The sequence below is a fragment of the Trachemys scripta genome, chromosome 12 (assembly GCF_013100865.1).
Source record: "Trachemys scripta elegans isolate TJP31775 chromosome 12, CAS_Tse_1.0, whole genome shotgun sequence".
Lineage (NCBI taxonomy): Eukaryota > Metazoa > Chordata > Testudines > Emydidae > Trachemys > Trachemys scripta.
The window spans coordinates 33,907,585-33,925,172 of record NC_048309.1 but is presented as its reverse complement, the minus strand read 5'-3'; the positions used below and the strand labels follow the sequence as shown (position 1 = coordinate 33,925,172).

The following is a 17,588-nucleotide window of genomic DNA, read 5'->3' as shown; positions in this document are numbered from 1 at the left end:
GTAGCTAAGTTGGCTGGAGAATCTGTCCCACCAACATAGCACTGTCCATCCCTGCACTTAAGTCAGTGTAATTATGTTGCTTGGTGGGGGATGGCTTATTCGCACCCATGAGCGACGTAAGTGATACCGACATAAGTGGTAGTAACAACCATGGTTGTATTAGGTGTAGTTTTGCCCTCAACTTCTAACCAATATCAATAGGAACTGGGGGTTCCAAGTAGCTAAAGGATTAAGCCCTAAATAAGGGTGCAGGACACTCCTGGACTCTGGGTCAAACATCATTGAATCACTGATTGAATGTCCTCACAATATCCCAGAACATTCCTATCACATCACATCTGCCACAGAAACAGAGCTGGTGCTAGCCCTTTCGGGGCCCTGAGCAGGAATATTTTGTGCCCCCCCCAATGCTAAAACAGGCAAGTTCTTATAATAAAAAGCAAATGGGGACCCCCTTGAGGTGCTCAGGGCCCTAAGCAATTGTTTAGTCTGCTTATGCCTAGTGCCAGCTCTGCACAGAAGAGCTAATGACTGTTCTTCCATATACCACACCCCAAAAATATTAATACAAGCAGCACCGTGTAGCTGTCCCCCAACAGGCAATTTGAAAGAGAGTATGCTACAAGGAGACAAAGTTAGATTGTGGATAGTTCTGATCACATAGTCTGTCAGTCAGACAGCCGCTACATATTTCAGCTGGTGCAATAGCATAAAATATGATTCATGAAAGGATTAAAAAATGGGACAATTACCCTGACAGGAAACGTGCTCATTATCCTGGTGACATCAGTTGACCCCTTTCTCCATAGCCCCATGTAGTTCTTCCTCCGGAACTTGGCCTCCTTAGAGATCGGCTTCACTTTGGTCATCGTCCCGAAGATGCTGGTCAATCTCTTGGTGGAAAATAAAATCATTTCCTTTGCTGGCTGTGCATCTCAGCTCTATTTCTTTTTCTTCTTTGGGACAGCTGAGTGCTGCCTTTTGACCGATATGGCCTATGACCGCTATGTGGCCATATGCAACCCGCTTCGCTACCCAGACATCATGAATAGAAGGGCTTGTTTCCAGTTGGCTGGAGTCTCATGGTTCTCTGGATTTCCAGTGGCCACTGTGCAGATGATGTGGATATTCAGTCTGCCATTCTGCGGGCCAAATCAAGTCAACCACTTCTTCTGCGATACCCCTCCCATGCTGGAACTGGAATGTGCTGACACCTCTCTCTTCGAAATTGAGGCCCTCACAGCAACTGTTCTTTTCATCATGTTCCCATTCCTGCTGATCCCGGTCTCCTACATGCGGATCATCACCACCATCCTGAGGATGCCCTCAGAAGAGGGCAGACGCAAAGCTTTCCACCTGCTCCTCTCACCTGGTGGTGGTGACTCACTTCTATGGCACGGCCAGCTCGACCTACTTCCAACCCAAATCCAGCTACTCCCCAGACACCAAGAAGCTCATCTCTCTCTCCTACACAGTGATCACCCCCATGTTAAACCCCATCATCTACAGCCTGAGGAACAAAGAGGTGAAAGGCGCCTTGAGGAGAACATTGGGGAGGAAACTCTTTTCAGAGAAAATGTAATTTCTTCAGGCCTATGATTCCATTCAGTTCTGTTGGGCCTGTTCTCCTCTTAGTTACCCAAGAGTAAATCAGGAATTATGCCCTTGGAGTTAACAGACTGAATCTCTTCTTTCTCACACTGGTATAAATCAGGAGTGGCACCTCCCAAAATAAATTCACCATTTCTGAGACTAATGTAGGACCGAGGAGAATCAGCTTTTGATTCAGGAGGGGTGATTGTTACCCGAAATTCTGATGGACTTGAATGAATCCTGAAGACTGTACCTGGTTTATGTTCAGTAAAATGCCAAGAATATTATTTTGTTCTCTTTCTTTTGATGTGTGTTTCTTTTGTTTGCTTAGCCACTCTCCTTTAAGAACGTCTCTTCTCCAGCAAATTATAAGATCGTGGAGTGCTAGCTCTGTTGCAATAAAGGCTGATAAGACTAATCTGTTTAATCATTATTCTAAGTACTCTAAATCTTTGTGTTTAGTTGCATTGACTTTGCGTTGAGTTTGTCTCATGATGAAGGCTAGAGTTAATAATCTACATTTGGTATCATTTGAGCAAGGGATATACAAGATATAGACCCCACCCTCCAAACAAAACAGCATTTCAAATGGTTGGCAGATATTACCAAGGTTTTTATGTGCACATCTGGGGGTCAAAACATAACTCTGATCATGCCCGAAATGGTCTCAACCAATCAATTTTTACCGCATCTAGCACGTCACCTACAGTCTCTTTGGTAAAGCAATACTGAAAACATTATTTGAAAAAGAATTAAGCTCTCAGGATAGGCTTGAACCTAAGGTCTATGCAACCAATTGACTAGACTATGCACTTGCAGAAAGATTAGCCAAGGGGTTTGCTAGCTGTCCAGTTCTCATAGGCTAGCTCAAGAGGGCACACTTTTGGTGTTGACCTGTGCTGCACACAAGTGGCCTAAGTTCAGAAACTACCCTTGGCAGTGAGCTGAAATTAAACAAGGTATGTTGCTACAATCTGCCTCTCTCAAAGATGTTTGGTTTATTTTTATTTTTGGGGAAACATATTCTGAATACAGCTGAAAATTCAGTTGTCAAACTGTGGTCATAAAGAATATAAATGATATGTGAATGCTTGCAGGCAAAGGAGGATGGGGGAAGTGGAAGGGAAGACTTTGGAACTGTGGTGAGGACAGGAATCGTAGTCAGTGGATAAATGGGATGGGTGCTAGGGGGTTGATGTCAGAAGAAGAGAGTGGGGGAATAGTAAATAAGTGTGGGGAGGTGTTTCTGGGTTTTTCAAACTTTTTTACCCTTCTCGTCTGCATTAGCAAACTGGAAAGGACTTCTTCATCTTATCCATCTTGGAGATTCCAGGCAATGCAGCACATACAAGTGAGAGCCGTTAGGCATGGGATTCTGGGTAACCATTAGGTGGGGGATCTGTGCCAAGGCAATAAAAAATATTTTTGACAAAGACCTGGAAGTGCTGGGCTCCCACACTCTATCTGTCTAGTTTTTTGGGAGATGAGAGCACTCAGCACCATACAGGATCAGGACATATAAGGTAACTAGATAAATTCATACACATTCTGCTCAGATAACAAGAGAAATATCCACATACAGAGCTTTACTCTGAACAATCAAACTCTCATTGAGCTCAAAGCAACAAATCACCGCTTTGCAAGTAAAAACTCCAACCTCCGGGAGCTCCCACCTTGGAGGGTCCTGGAGTCTGGGCTCCAACTTGAGTTCAGAAATATACACTGCAATTAAACAGCCCCACAGCCCAAACCCTGTGAGCCTGAGTCAGCGGGCATGGGCCAGCTGTAGGTTTTTACTTGCAGTGTAGACCTACCCATAAAGTTTTATCCCTTAGGCACATAGGCCCAGATACTGAGCCACCCTTTCCACTACTCCATCAGGGTGAAGGAACTTTAAAGTGATTGTAAATGTAACTGTAGTTAACATGCTCCCAATTCAAGGCCTTTACAATATCATCAGTCATAAAGTAGTAGGAAAGCGCATTGAGATCAACTGATGAAAACTGTTGTTTAAGAACTAAGTATTATTATTCAGGGAACTGAGTGCAAATGAAAATCAGGCTCTAAAATATTATTTCGCAGTGTGGAAAAATTTAGGGTTTAATCTTCCCTCATGTTCAGCTGAGGTAGATGAGGAAGAGTAGATTAATAGACTCCAAGGCCAGAGGGGACTGTTGTGATCATCTTTTCTGACCTCCTGTAGAACACAGAACAGACAACTGCCCTGTAGATGAGCAAAAGTTGATTAAGGACCCAATTCAATAGCACAGTTAAGCATGTGTCTGACCTTAACTATTCGATTAGTTCAGTAATCTTCAAGTATGACATGCTTAAAATTAGGCACATGTTTATTTGCCTCCCTGAATTGGGTCCTAAATCTCTGTGTAGTTTTGTGTTCCTAAAATAACAATGGATTAATGATTTGTTCCAATATTCTCAATTCTTAATATTTGAATGCTCTTACTAAATTGACAGACAGTTCCTTTGAAGGTACTCAGAGTACACTGTTTGTTGACAAGGTAAGTGAAGATGAGTTGAGCTAGAGAAACAAGAAGTCTTATCAAGTGCTACCAGTTCTCATCTTCAGTGATTTGAGATTTACCCTTTCAAGGCCTGATTTGGTGACATTCAAGTCAGTGGGGCCTTTGCCTTTGGATCAAATTTCAGATGATAATTAGAGGAGATTGGAAACTGGGAAAAAATGTATCTGGTTCTTTTACTGATATTTTTTATCCAGCTTTGGAAGGTTTTGACTAGCAAAGTGTATCATGAAACCTAGATTTGAACTTTAATGATACCTAGATAGAATTCAAAATCTGAAGTGTTTTTGTTAGACACATTAGTAAAAGGAATCAACAGATCCCTCTTTAGTTATCTATCTATTGATCTATGTATCGATCTATAAATCTATATATGAAACTGAGGTGCTCAATTTATGATGAATTTCAATAAGATTGGGTGCCTATCTCTCTCATCTCCTACTGGAAATCCTAGTCTAGAGTCTTATCATGAACACTACTTACTTTCTGAAAACATTCTGTAGTATTAATTTAAATGTGCCAATAGAAAGTGTTTGCTAGAATGTCGGTTGAACATGAAGACAAAATCAGCACATTCCTAGTTCCTGTATTGACTCAAAGCCCTGATCCAAAGCCTGTTGACATCTATGAGAATCTTTCCACTGACTTTGGAGGGCTCTGGATGAGCCCCAAATACATAAAAACAACAGAGCATCTGAACAATGACGTAAATTTAAAAAAAAAAGACATTGAAATTGATGGGTCCAAGCCAAAGTAAGTGAGAAGAGAATCAGAACCGATAATATTTATGGAAATCGTTTAGCCTCCCTCTACCTATGAATCTCAGTGGATTAAATTCTCCTCTCAGTTACGCTGCTGTAAATCCAGAGTAATTTCAATGTATTCAACTGTATTCCAGCTGGCAACAGTGTGTGACAAAGTTCCTCCTCTGCCTTGGTGGGTCCTGCACTTTTTGGCAGAATTGCTCACCTCAGAGGTTCACGGCAGCCCTCAGTTTGGCCACTTCTGATAGAGGCCCAAACCTGCCATTCACTCAGCTAACCTCATCACTGGCCAGCATGGGGGAAAGGGAGAACAATCCTTGCAGTCTCTGTGTCCCACCTAGTGAGTCAGGGACAGGCCAGATCCCTTTCCAAATTAGACCTTTCCTTCTGGTGTTTCTCACAGACCAGGTCAACTCCTCCTGTGTCCGATCAGGGGTTGGGGGAATGGGGGGAACCCGGGCCCACCCTCTACACCGGGTTCCAGCCCAGGTCCTGTGGATGGTAGCTGTCTACAATGTCCCCTGTATCAGCTGGGTGACAGCAACAACTCCCTGGGCTACTTCCCCATGGCCTTCCCCCAGCACCTTCTCTATCCTCACTGCAGGATCTTCCTCCTGAAGCCTGATCACGCTTGTACTCTTCAGTCCTCCAGCAGCACACCTTCTCACTCTGTCCTCCTTCTGTGCCCCCTCACTAACTGATGGGAGATCCTTTTTAAACAAGGTGTCCTGATTAGCCTGCCTGTCATAATTGATTCTAGTAAGTTCTTAATTGGCTCCAGGTGTCTTAATTAGCTTGTCTGTCTTAATTGGTTCCTGATTGCTCTAGGGCAGCACCCTGCTCTGGTCACTCAGGGAATAGAAAACTATTCATCCAGTGGCCAGTATATCTGCCTTCTACCAGACTCCTGTACCCCAGTGGTCTGGGTCTGTCACAAGTGTAAATGGGAAATCCTATTAGGTGCCTTTAACCGTCTGCCCAAATGACTTGCTTGGGCTCAAACAGGAAGTCAGTGGTAGAACTAAAGTCGTCTTCAGTTTTCCAGAGCTAAATTTTCAAAAGCTATAAGCAATTTTTGCCGCATTAAGTTTTGGGTGCCCAAATTCTGGCACTTTAAAGAGGCTTGATTTTCAGTGTGTGGGTGTTCAGCACTCTCTGAAAATCAGGGACTTTCTCTGGCACCTCAAGTGGGACATTCAACCATTGGGCCTCCACCTCTTTGATCATCAAACTGTTTTTCTTCCCTTTCACTCCAATAGGATCCTTGCAATATTGTGAAAATAATTAGAGGTGGATGCAGAATGAAAAAACAATACTTTTAACAATCCATGTTAATTTATTTTGAATGGAATTAAAAACAAAACAAAACCAGGTTTTTTCTATTAACTTTTTATTCAAAACATTTTTCAAACATTTTAATTTACTAGCAATGCTATTATTATTAATGCAAATTTAAATATGGTAAGGTTTTGGTAAGGTTGACAATATTATTATTAAAGTTTGATATAAAACAGCATGGTATGTTTCATGACAAACCAAGAGAAACAAATCAGTAAGGTCAATAACTATTTTGTTGAAAAATATTCCAAACACTTCTAGAGATAACATCAGAGCTCTGCTTGGCACTCATGAGGCTCGGTGGAGTAGTATGTTCCGTTGTGGATGCTATTTTAAGAAAGATGTGGCCAAATTGGAAGGAGTCTAGAGGAGAGCAACAAAAATATCAAAGGTTTAGAAAAAGTGACCTAGGAGGAAAGGTTAAAAAAACTGGGCATGTTTCATCATGAGAAAAGAAGACTGAGGGGGAACCTGATAAAAGTTTACAAATATGTTAATGGCTGATATAAGGAAGACATGGATCAATTGTTCACCATGTCCACAGAAGATAGGAGAAGTGATGGAATTAATCTGCAGCAAAGGAAATTCAGGTTTGATATTAGGAAAAGCTTCCTAACACTCAGGGTAGTTAAACTCTGGAATAGGCTTGATAAGGAGGTTATGGAATGCCTGTCAGTGGAGGTTTTTGAGAACAGGTTGGACAAACACCTGTCAAGGATGGTCAAGGTTTACTTGGTCCTGCCTCAGTGCAGGGGAGCTGGATCTGATGACTTTCTGAGGTGCCTTCCAGCCCAGAAGTAGATTTTTCTGCATGATTTCCTTAGGGCTCCTTTCAGCTTCTCATTTCTCAAGCCATAAACAATGGGGTTCAACATCGGTGTCACAACAGTGTAGAGCAGGGAGAGCAGCTTGTTGCTTTCCACATAAGAGCTGGACTTGGGCTGCAGGTAAACAACATTCCCTGTGCCGAGGAAGAGGGTCACCATGATAAGGTGAGAGGAGCAGGTGGAGAAGGCTTTGTGCTTTCCTTCAGTCGAGGGCATCTTCAGGATGGTGGAGATGATCTGACTGTAGGATACCAGGATCAGGAATGAGGGGACTATGGCCAGTAGAACAATGAGGATGAACAATTCAGTCTCACTCCTGTAGGTATCTGCACAGGCCAGCTTCAGCACAGGAGGGATATCGCAGAAGAAATGGTCAATTTCATTTGGCCCGCAGTAGGGTAAAGTAAACACTGAAGAGACATGCCCTGAGGACACCAGGGAACCTGCAGCCCAGGACACAGCTACCATCTGCAGGCAAAGGCTTCTGCTCATAATAAGCGTGTAGCGCAGGGGGCAACAAATGGCAATGCATCGGTCATATGCCATGGCTAGAAGAAGGAAACACTCAGATATACCAAAGGAATGGAAGAAATACACCTGTGCAGCACAGCCCAGAATGGAAATGGCTTTGCTCCCCACCAGTAGGTTGAACAGCATCCTCGGAATGGTGACCGAAGCATAGCAGATCTCCAGGAAGGAGAGGTTTCTCAGGAAGAAATACATGGGGGTGTGAAGGGCAGCATCCACCAGCGTGATGAAAATAATTAGGCTGTTACCCAGTAGGATCACCATGTAAGCAGCACCCACCCCTACAAAAAGCCAGCCCTGCAGCACGTCAGGAACATGAGAAAACCCGAGCAGAATGAACTCCATTACAGAGGTCTGATTTTTGACTGACATGGAATTTCTTGTGCCTGGCTTTCCTCTCACATACATGAAGGCCTAGAAGGATTCAAATTCATTGGTAAATATTGGTAAATGTTAATTTCACCAGACACACATAAACCAACAAAAACATATTTCCATTGATAATAACTGAAATTTACAGATAGTCAGACAAAGAAAAATGTTGCTTGAGAACTTATTAGAGTTTGACTGAAGGATATTTACCTTATATATTTTGGCATGTGATGTTGACAATTTGTGTTTTAACAGTTATCATGCTTTAAAATGTTTGAATCTCAACATCGACTGTAATTAAATAATTATTGTCTGATCCCTATCTCCCTAATTTCCCACAACTGTAAAAATTTCAATTGAAAAAAATTATTACAAATAAACCTTGATATTATCTGTTGAAATTATAAAAAAATAAAAATCAAATCCTGCCACTACGTTGGGATTTGAACTTGCTGAAGTGAAAGCAGAGTCAGGCTCATTATTTATCAGTTGTATTCCATCAGTGCCCACAATTTGCTAGATACCTTCCACAAGACATTTTATGAGTTTCAAGATAAGGTCATATTTTGGGTCTGAATGATTCTTAGGGATCTACTGTTCAAACATCCACATCTAAAAGGGAAATGAGAAGAGAAAAGACAAGTGAAGGGGTCAAAGCATGACATAGAGTAACATGCAGGAAAATATTCACGACGGCTGCAAAAGAGCAATTCTCCTGGATTCTGCATTCTTCTGCCGTGTTCCCTAGATACTGGACCCAATTTCCTTCTTATTACCCAGGTGTAAATGCAGAATAGTGCCTTTAAAGTAAACCATCTTGATCCATGTCTCAGGATTCACACTAGCATAACTTCCTGGACCTCACTGAATTCAGAAGGGAAATAAGGTTCAAATATTTAACAGTGAGGGTAATTAAGCATTGGAACAAATTACTGAGGGATGTGGTGGATTCTCCCATGCAAAATCTTTAAATCAAGACTAGACGCCTTTCTAAAATATATGTTCTAGCTAAGCCAGAATTTGTGGACTCAGTACAGAGTGAAATTTAGGGCTCGTTGAAACATTTGGAATGGCACTGTGGAGAATGCGGGTTTTTTTCTAATACTTTTAATGAACAATATGTGTGATGGAGTTTTCCCACCCATGTATTGCTATCCACTGTGCATGAAATGAAGGGGTCAATTTCTCCTAGGAGAGAAGGGAATAAGGCATGGCTGAGTGTCAGGTATGACATCTGGATTGGGGCTGTTTACATTAACAAGTACTGAATGGAATGGATACCTATGCCTGGAGTCTCCTGGAGAGACAATAGAAGACCCAATAGCCAGACATTAATGCTTAAGCCAAGGGGGGTTGAACTTGTGAACACAACAGAAGCAGCAACTGGCAACAAAGACACTGCAGGTGTCATTTGGCTGTATTAAGAACTCTCAGAGACAGAGAAAGACAAGGAGACAGAGGCTAAAAATGGACTCGAGAAATGTCTGGAAAGCTAGCCAAAGGATTCTGCTGCTCTGGACCTTGACTTAAACTTTACTTTACCACAGTAACCCAGTTTCTCAAGTGCAGTATTCCATTTGACTAATAAATACCACCTAGACTTGAAAAGTCTGTCTGGTGTCACTGCAGATACTTCCTAGGTGCACTGCCCCTCTAAAGTCTCAAACCAGGAGTCTGAACTAAGTTGGACTTGCTATTGAGAGCACACAGGGAGAAATGGGAGTGGTAAAGCTAGCTGACCCAGTCTCAGAGTCATGAGAGCTCACTCTAGTAAAAAGTAAAGTCTTGGGACTGGTCAAAAGTAGAGGGACTTCAAGAGAGACTATTTAAAAGCTGGGGCATAACACACAGCCTCTAAATCATTGACAGAAATATTTTCCCATTTGAAAATAAGGTTTCACCAAAATCTAAAATCTCCAGGGGAAAAAATCTATTTCTGCAGAATTTTCCAAGAAAGAAAGAAAAAGAAAACATTTTATTTTGGTTCACAATCTCAAAATGTTTCATTTCAGAATCTTGTCATTCTGCAAACACTATTTGGCATATCAAATTTTTGTCCTGAATCAGGATGAAAACAAATGCTGAACTATTGGAATTTCCTATAGGATGGAAATTACATTTTTCATCAGCTCTATTGAAATTCACTGGCCTGTGCTGTACAGGAGGTTGAAGTAGATGATCACAATGGTCCCTTTTGACCTGAAACTCTATGAATCCATGAATTTACTCTGGATTTATTCCTGAGTAACCAAGTGCAGACTTTGGCTCCATTGGCAAACTATTTTATGGCTCTGATTTCTTTTCAATTGATTAAAAAAAGCTCAGATTTTCCTCTCTGCTATATTAGAGTGAAATCAATCTGACTTAAGGCGTATGATACTACTCAGCCCTAGACCTTGTCTATGCTAGAAAAATTATGTCAGCATGACTAGGTTGCCCAGGTGTTTGAAAAATCCACATCTCTGAGTGGGGCAGTTAAGCTGACCTAAGTCCCTCTGTACACAGTGCTGTGTTGATGGAAGAATTCTTCTGTTGGCCTAGCTACCACTTCTCGGGGAAGTGGATTACCTCCTCTGACAAGAGAACCCATCCTGTCAGAGTATGTAGTGTCTACACTGACACAGTACAGTGGCACAGATGAGGTGCTGCAGCTCTGTCGCGGTAGCGTTTCAAGTGTAGACAAGCCATTAGCAAGAGTAGCAGAAACAGGCTCAGAGTAATTCCACTGTAGTCAGTGAAGTGAATCTAGATTTATACTAGAGTAAACAGAGATTTGTTCTCGGTGAAATTTTCAAACCGAAGTGAATTAGAAACACAAATACCATTGGGAGTCAATAGGACTCATGCTTATAATTGCTTAGGTACCCACCATCAATGTGTGAAACAACTGCATTGTTTGATTTCTGTAAATACACCTATCTTTTAACCCTAGTCCCTGTAGAACCAACAGTATAGCTAAATTCTTCTCTCAGACATATTGGTGTGAATCAGAAGTAACTCCACTGACGTCAATGAGGGTGATTCTCTATCCTCTTTTATATCCTGCTGTAAATCAGGGATAACTCAACCGGAGTCAGTGGGGTTTGATTTTCCTCTCACTCACTCAAGAGTAAATCAGGAGTAACTCCACTGAAGTCACTAGACCTGATTCTGCTCTCATTGTCCTGAGTTCAATCAGAAATCAATTGATCTCATTCTATTCTCTTGCACTGCAGTGTAAATCATGAGTCCTATTTTACTGTCACTCACCGCAATTTAAATCAGGAGTTGCTCCATTGAATTCAGTGGGTACTAACTAATCTCCTCTCACTTACCAAAGCATAAATCAGGAGTATCTCTATAGTGGAATCAGGCTCAGTCATATATCATGTAACTTTCATTTTGTTTTCCCACTGAAATAGTTTCGCACCTTCTCATATCATCCCCAGTACATTTACATTTCTGGATAATGTATCAGAAAAATAACATCAAATACAAGAGTCTCACCTCCATCTGGAATGTGCTTTGTTCTCTTTGGTGGTTGCTAAATAATATCTGAAAGTGCTGAAGCTGCAAGAGCATTTATGTTTTGTTGATCTGCTTGAGATCTCTCCTTTTATAATCCCTTTAATCCCAGTACTGATGTGCCATAACATTTAAAAGGTGTTTTTGTCTTTTTCTCACACAACAATAGAACACTGTACCTATGGTGCACGTGTAACCAACATATCTCCTGGGTGTGGTGCTCTGTCCCAACTAGTGGAACTGAGACTACTTAGAGAAATTAATGAGTCTGCTACAGCCTAAGCTAAGGTCCTTGTAGCTTTTAGCTCATGCAGTAGAGGTTCATACACTAAGCTCCAGAGGGCCCAGGTTTGATCCCACCAGTCGACGATCGGGGTCTGTTGGTGTTACACATGGGATCTGTGTAAAGATGGTCCATTTTTTTCATCTAAACTTTTTGGGTTTTGTTTTGTTTACAGAAAATAGGTTTTCTTCCAAAATAATACATTTAAATAAAAACTTCTGTTAAAAAAATCAGGTTTGTATACATATATTTTTTTTATTTAAAACCAAAACTTTTAATGGATTTTCTGAACAGTATAAATGTTTGACTTTTTATGACATTTTTTTTTTATTGCAAACTGAATATTCTTTCATGAGATTTTTTTTTTAAAAAGCCATAAAATGAGCTGTTGACTACAGAAAGATGGATTTTAAAGGATTATAAGTGATATCAAACAGATCAAAGCAGATTACCTAGAAATAAACAAAACTGCAATCTCAGTATTATACAAACTGGATCGGATTTGAGTCAAGCTGTGCCTCACCCATTTAGATAGTACAAGCAGGTTTTAGCTTCCTTACTCAGGCATGGCTTTCTTCTCTCCTGCCTGGGACCCCCTTCCACAGTTAAATCTTTGTGCTTCCAGTGTTTCCAGGTGTTTTTTGTAGGAGAGTGAGGCCTCTCTTTTATAGCTTCTTCCACGTGGAGGAAACTCCTTTGTTTCATGCCAAGTCCCCCTGCAACACAGTCTGTGGAAAACCACAGATACCAAGATGGAGTTCAGTATCATGTGGTCTAGTTACATACCCTTGCATGATTCACTGAGTCATGGCAGGGGCCATTACCCATTGCTTACATGCTCCCTCTGGGAGGCTTTGTATACAAATCCTGAGATAGTCCTTGTGAGTGTGTATTCCCCTTGGTGGGGCCTTTAACACTATTTAGCTTCCCCACTGTTGTAACTGAAAGGCTAGTTGTGGGTGTTCCCAACTCATAACATATTTCAGTGACACACACACACAGTAAAACTTCATATACAATGATAGCACATACATTCCAACAGGATATTAATGTTCAATAGATCAAGACTTTTAGAATGATACCTCACAAGGAAGACTTTGTACAAAACATAATAATTACATCACTGTGATAAATATAGGGTGCTTTGGAGTGCAGAGTGTCACACCATCATTAACTAAAGTATTTACCTTTGCATCTGTCAAGGCTGTATCTCCACTTTGAACTTTAGGGTACAAAGTCTATAATATTATTACACAGGAGAGCTGTTACCTTTCCCTTTATAGTTATGACACGCCCCACAAATCACAGATAGTGTTGGACGTCTGGTTCCACACTGGCTGTGATTTCTTCCTGGAGCTCTAGGAGAAAACAGAGTTAATAAGACACATGTACCTTTAGACATACTACTGATTATATAAAAACGAACAATATGTTCCAGTCCAAGAACAATTTTTAACCAGTTGACTCCGGGAAACTTTCCCGGGAGAGTGCAAAGCTTGTGCACAGCTCCTTGATCTGCAGTCACTGCAGACGTCCAAGGGTCGTGGAGAGGTTCACCTCTTCCACGCCACCATTCCTTTTTCCTTCGTAGTAGACACCTTCAGGCCACTCCGCGTCATCTGTTTCCTGGGCTGTAAACTGGCAAATGTTTAATTCTCTGGAATAAAAGGGTTTAAGAGAATTAACATGGTATACCTTAGGCTTTATGTTGGAGGTGGGGGAGGCTATGAGATAGTTAACAGCTCCTAGGCGCTCCTGGACCGTGAATGGTCCTTCCCACGACGCTTCCATTTTGTGGGCCTGGAGCGCCTTTAAGACCATGACTTGGTCTCCTACTTTGAAGGACCGTTCTCTGGAATGTTTATCATACCAGGCCTTTTGCTCTTCCTGAGCATCCTTTAGGTTTTCGTTATCAAGGGCTAAAGAGTGTCGGAGGGTGCTTTGTAGGTTGCTTACAAAGTCTATAATATTAGTTCCTGGAGAAGGCGTAAACCCCTCCCATTGCTGCTTCACCAACTGTAATGGCCCCTTAACCTCGCGGTCATACACAAGTTCAAATGGTGAAAACCCTAAACTGGGATGTGGTACAGCCCTGTAGGCAAAAAGCAACTGCTGCAACACTAGGTCCCAATCATTGGAGTGTTCATTTACGAATTTATGTATCATGGCCCCCAAAATTCCATTAAACCTCTCCACCATGCCATTGGTTTGATGGTGATGAGGGGTGGCAACCAAGTGATTCACCCCATGAGCTTCCCACAGGTTTTTCATGGTCCCTGCCAGGAAATTAGTTCCCGAATCTGTAAGGATGTCGGAGGGCCACCCTACCCTGGCAAAAATGTCTGCTAATGCCTGGCACACACTTTTAGCCCTGGTGTTGCTTAAGGGTACAGCTTCCGGCCATCAGGTAGCAAAATCCATGAAAGTCAGTACGTACTGCTTTCCTCTGGGTGTCTTCTTTGGGAAAGGACCCAGAATAACCACAGCTACTCGCTGAAATGAGACCTCAATTATGGGTAGTGGCTGGAGAGGGGCTTTAACCTGGTATTGGGGCTTTCCCACTCGTTGGCACACCTCACAAGACCGGACATAATTAGCAACGTCCTTGCCCATTCCCTCCCAGTGGAAGGACTTCCCCAACCGGTCTTTGGTTCTGTTCACCCCAGAATGGCCACTGGGATAATCATGGGCTAAGCTCAAGAGCTTTACCCGATACTTAGTGGGAACTACCAACTGTCTTTATACAAGGAAACTCTTTCTGGTGGGCACCAGGAAGACTGGCATCCTCAAAAGTCCTTGTTCTACAACAAACCGGGATCGGTTAGAAGAGCTCAGAGGCGGTGGGGTGCTTCATGCCACCACCCAAGCTTTCTGAAGGCTGTCATCTGCTTCCTGCTCGGCCTGGAACTGTTCCCTTGATGCTGGAGACATCAGTTCCTCCTTGCACTGTGGACTGGGGATTGGCCCCTCTGGAAGCGATGCAGGTGCTGGGGCTGTTTCCATTGACTGTGAACCGCTGTCCGCTGGGGCACTATGTGGTATTTCAGGCTCTGGCTGAGCCTCTTGGGTAGGGTTATCTGCTGCTTCCATCAGGTCAGGCTCGCTGATGCCCTCTGGGTCTCTGGGATTGGATCCACTACGGCTGTTGCAGTCATTGGCAGGGTATCCAGTTCCACCACCTTTGTCTGCGTCTCTGGTAACACAGACGGGGCCCTGGTGGATGGCTCAAGAACAGGGATGGGGGTGAAAGCTTGCTTAGCCTGGCTGCGGGTGACTATTCCCACCCTCTTGGCTAGCTTCACATGGTTGGCCAAGTCTTCCCCCAGCAGCATGGGGATGGGATAATTGTCATAGACTGCAAAAGTCCCCATTCCTGACCAGCCCTTGTACTGGACATGCAACTTGGCTGTAGGCAAGGTTACCAACTGTGACACGAAGGGTTGAATTGTCACTGGAACCTCCGGGTTGATGAGTTTGGGGTCCACCAGGGATTGGTGGATAGTTGACACTTGTGCCCCAGTGTCCCTCCAAGCAATAACCTTTTTTCCGCCCACTCTCAAGGTTTCCCTTTGCTCCGAGGGTATGAGAGAGGCATCTGGGTCTGGGGATCTTTGGTGTGATTGTGGTGTAATGAACTGTAATCGGTTGGGGTTCTTTGGGCAGTGAGCCTTTATATGTCCCAGTTCATTACATTTAAAACATCGCCCTGCTAAGGTATCACCGGGGCGATGTTGGTTGGTGGAGACTGGTGTGGTGGGGTCAGAAGGCGTCTGGGGTTTCCCTTGAGATGTGGGTGGGGCCCTGGGTTGTCCCCGGTGGTAAGGTTTTGTTTCAGCTTGCCCCTTCTGGTATTCGCTCCAACTGCTACTAGTTTTTTTCTTTTCTGTCACCTCCACCCATTTGGCTCCAATCTCCCCCGCCTCGGTTACAGTTTTGGGCTTCCTATCTAGGATGTACCTTTCTATTTCCTCAGGAACACCCTCTAAAAACTACTCCATTTTTACTTGGGAAACCAGATCTTCCAGAGATTTAACATTTGTTCCTGATATCCAGGCATCACAATTTTTGTCAATGTGACATGCCGGGTAAATGCCACGTCTGGTTTCCACCTTAGGGCTCTGAACCGCCGACGGGCATGCTCGGGTATTAGCCCCATTCTTAGTCTGGCCTTGTTTTTAAAAAGTTCATAACTGTTCATGTGTTCCTTAGGCATTTCAGCTGCCACCTCAGCTAAGGGTCCACTGAGCTGCGGCCTCAGCTCTACCATGTACTGGTTTGGAGTGATGCTGTATCCAAGGCAGGCCCTTTCAAAATTTTCTAAGAAGGCCTCAGTATCATCGCCTGCCTTGTAGGTGGGGAATTTTCTGGGATGGGAAGTGGTACCTGGAGAGGAGTTGCTAGGATGGGCTGGTGCATCCTGCCTAGCCCTTGCTACTTCCAGTTCATGCTTCCTTTCTTTTTCTCTCTCCTCCATCTCTTTTTCTCTCGCCTCCTCTTTGGCTTTTTCCAGCTCCATAGTTCTCTTGTGAGCCTCCTCTTTGGCTTTTTCCAGCTCCATAGTTCTCTTGTGGGCCTCCTCTTTGGCTTTCTCTTCTCTTTCTTTTAGCTCCATCTCTCTCTTGTGGGCCTCCTCTTTGGCCTTCTCTTCTCTTTCTCTCAGCTCCATAGCTCTCTTGTGGGCCTCCTCTTTGGCTTTTTCTTCTTTTGTAGTCATTTTCCTGTTTTCTTGTGCTGGGTCACACCCCTCTGCAGTTGACTGAAACTGGGATGCACTTAGCTCAGGCTGCTGCTGAGTTAACAGAGACTTTCTAACTAGCTACTCCTGAGGATGTAAAAAGAAAAAAAAAAACAATTCAGCTTGTAAATTCCTTTTACCAGTTTGCTCAATGATTGAACCCTTCTCTTAACAAAGGCCCTTGTTAAAAAAACTTAACACCTCTGTCTTCAGGCAAGGAGAGATAAGATATGCATCTACCTTCAGCTCTGCTTTCCAAGCAGCTAGAAGGAAAAAAAAATCTTACTGGCTTTTGGGTTTAAAATGATCCCACCGCTCTGCCACCATGTCAAGGCTGTATCCCCACTTTGAACTTTAGGGTACAAGTGTGGGGGCCTGCATGAGGACTTCTAAGCTTAACTACCAGCTTAGATCTGGTCCGCTGCCACCATTCCCTTCCCTGGGAAGCTTTGAGAAACCTTTCACCAATTCCCTTGTGAATACAGATCCAAACCCCTTGGATCTTAAAACAAGGAGAAATTGACCCTTCCCCCCTCCTTCCTTCCACCAACTCCTGGTGAATACAGATCCAAACCCCTTGGATCTTAAAACAAGGAGAAATTGACCCTTCCCCCCTCCTTCCTTTCACCAACTCCTGGTGAATACAGATCCAACATCCTTGGATCTAAAAACAAGGAAAAATCAATCAGGTTCTTAAAAAGAAGGCTTTTCATTAAAGAAAAAGGTAAAAATCATCTCTGTCAAGTCAGTATGGAAAATAACTTTACAGAGTAATCAAACTTAAAGAGCTCAGAGGACCCCCCTCTAGCCCAGGTTCAAAGTATAGCAAACAAAGATAAACACTCTAGTAAAAGGTACATTTACAAGTTGAGAAAACAAAGTAAAACTAAGACGCCTTGCCTGGCTTTTTACTTACAAGTTTGAAATACGAGAGACTTGTTTAGAAAAATTGGGAGAACCTGGATTGATGTCTGGTCCCTCTCAGTCCCAAGAGTGAACAACCCCTCAAAAAAAGAGCACAAACAAAAGCCTTCCCCCCCTCAAGATTTGAAAGTATCTTGTCCCCTTATTGGTCCTTTGGGTCAGGTGTCAGCCAGGTTACCC

The 17,588-nt window shown here is 43.0% G+C and overlaps 2 protein-coding genes across 2 annotated transcripts; one reads left to right on the top strand and one right to left on the bottom strand.

The window, feature by feature from the left end:
* The first annotated feature begins 750 nt into the window (after positions 1-750).
* LOC117886213 (olfactory receptor 10A4-like) lies at positions 751-1,582 on the top strand. Its single transcript, XM_034787874.1, is given in 2 exon segments — positions 751-1,352; positions 1,354-1,582. Coding segments are annotated over 2 exon segments (702 nt in total). The 5' UTR covers positions 751-879.
* Positions 1,583-6,978: 5,396 nt separating this feature from the next.
* Positions 6,979-7,962, bottom strand: LOC117886075 (olfactory receptor 10A7-like). The gene has a single exon (XM_034787710.1). The coding sequence runs from the start codon at positions 7,960-7,962 to the stop codon at positions 6,979-6,981; it is 984 nt and encodes a 327-aa protein (XP_034643601.1).
* Between the last annotated feature and the right edge of the window lie 9,626 nt (positions 7,963-17,588).

What these genes read in the sequence shown, in the direction of transcription:
- LOC117886075 (XM_034787710.1), bottom strand. Translation starts at nt 7,962, where the DNA reads ATGTCAGTCAAAAATCAGACCTCTGTAATGGAGTTCATTCTGCTCGGG.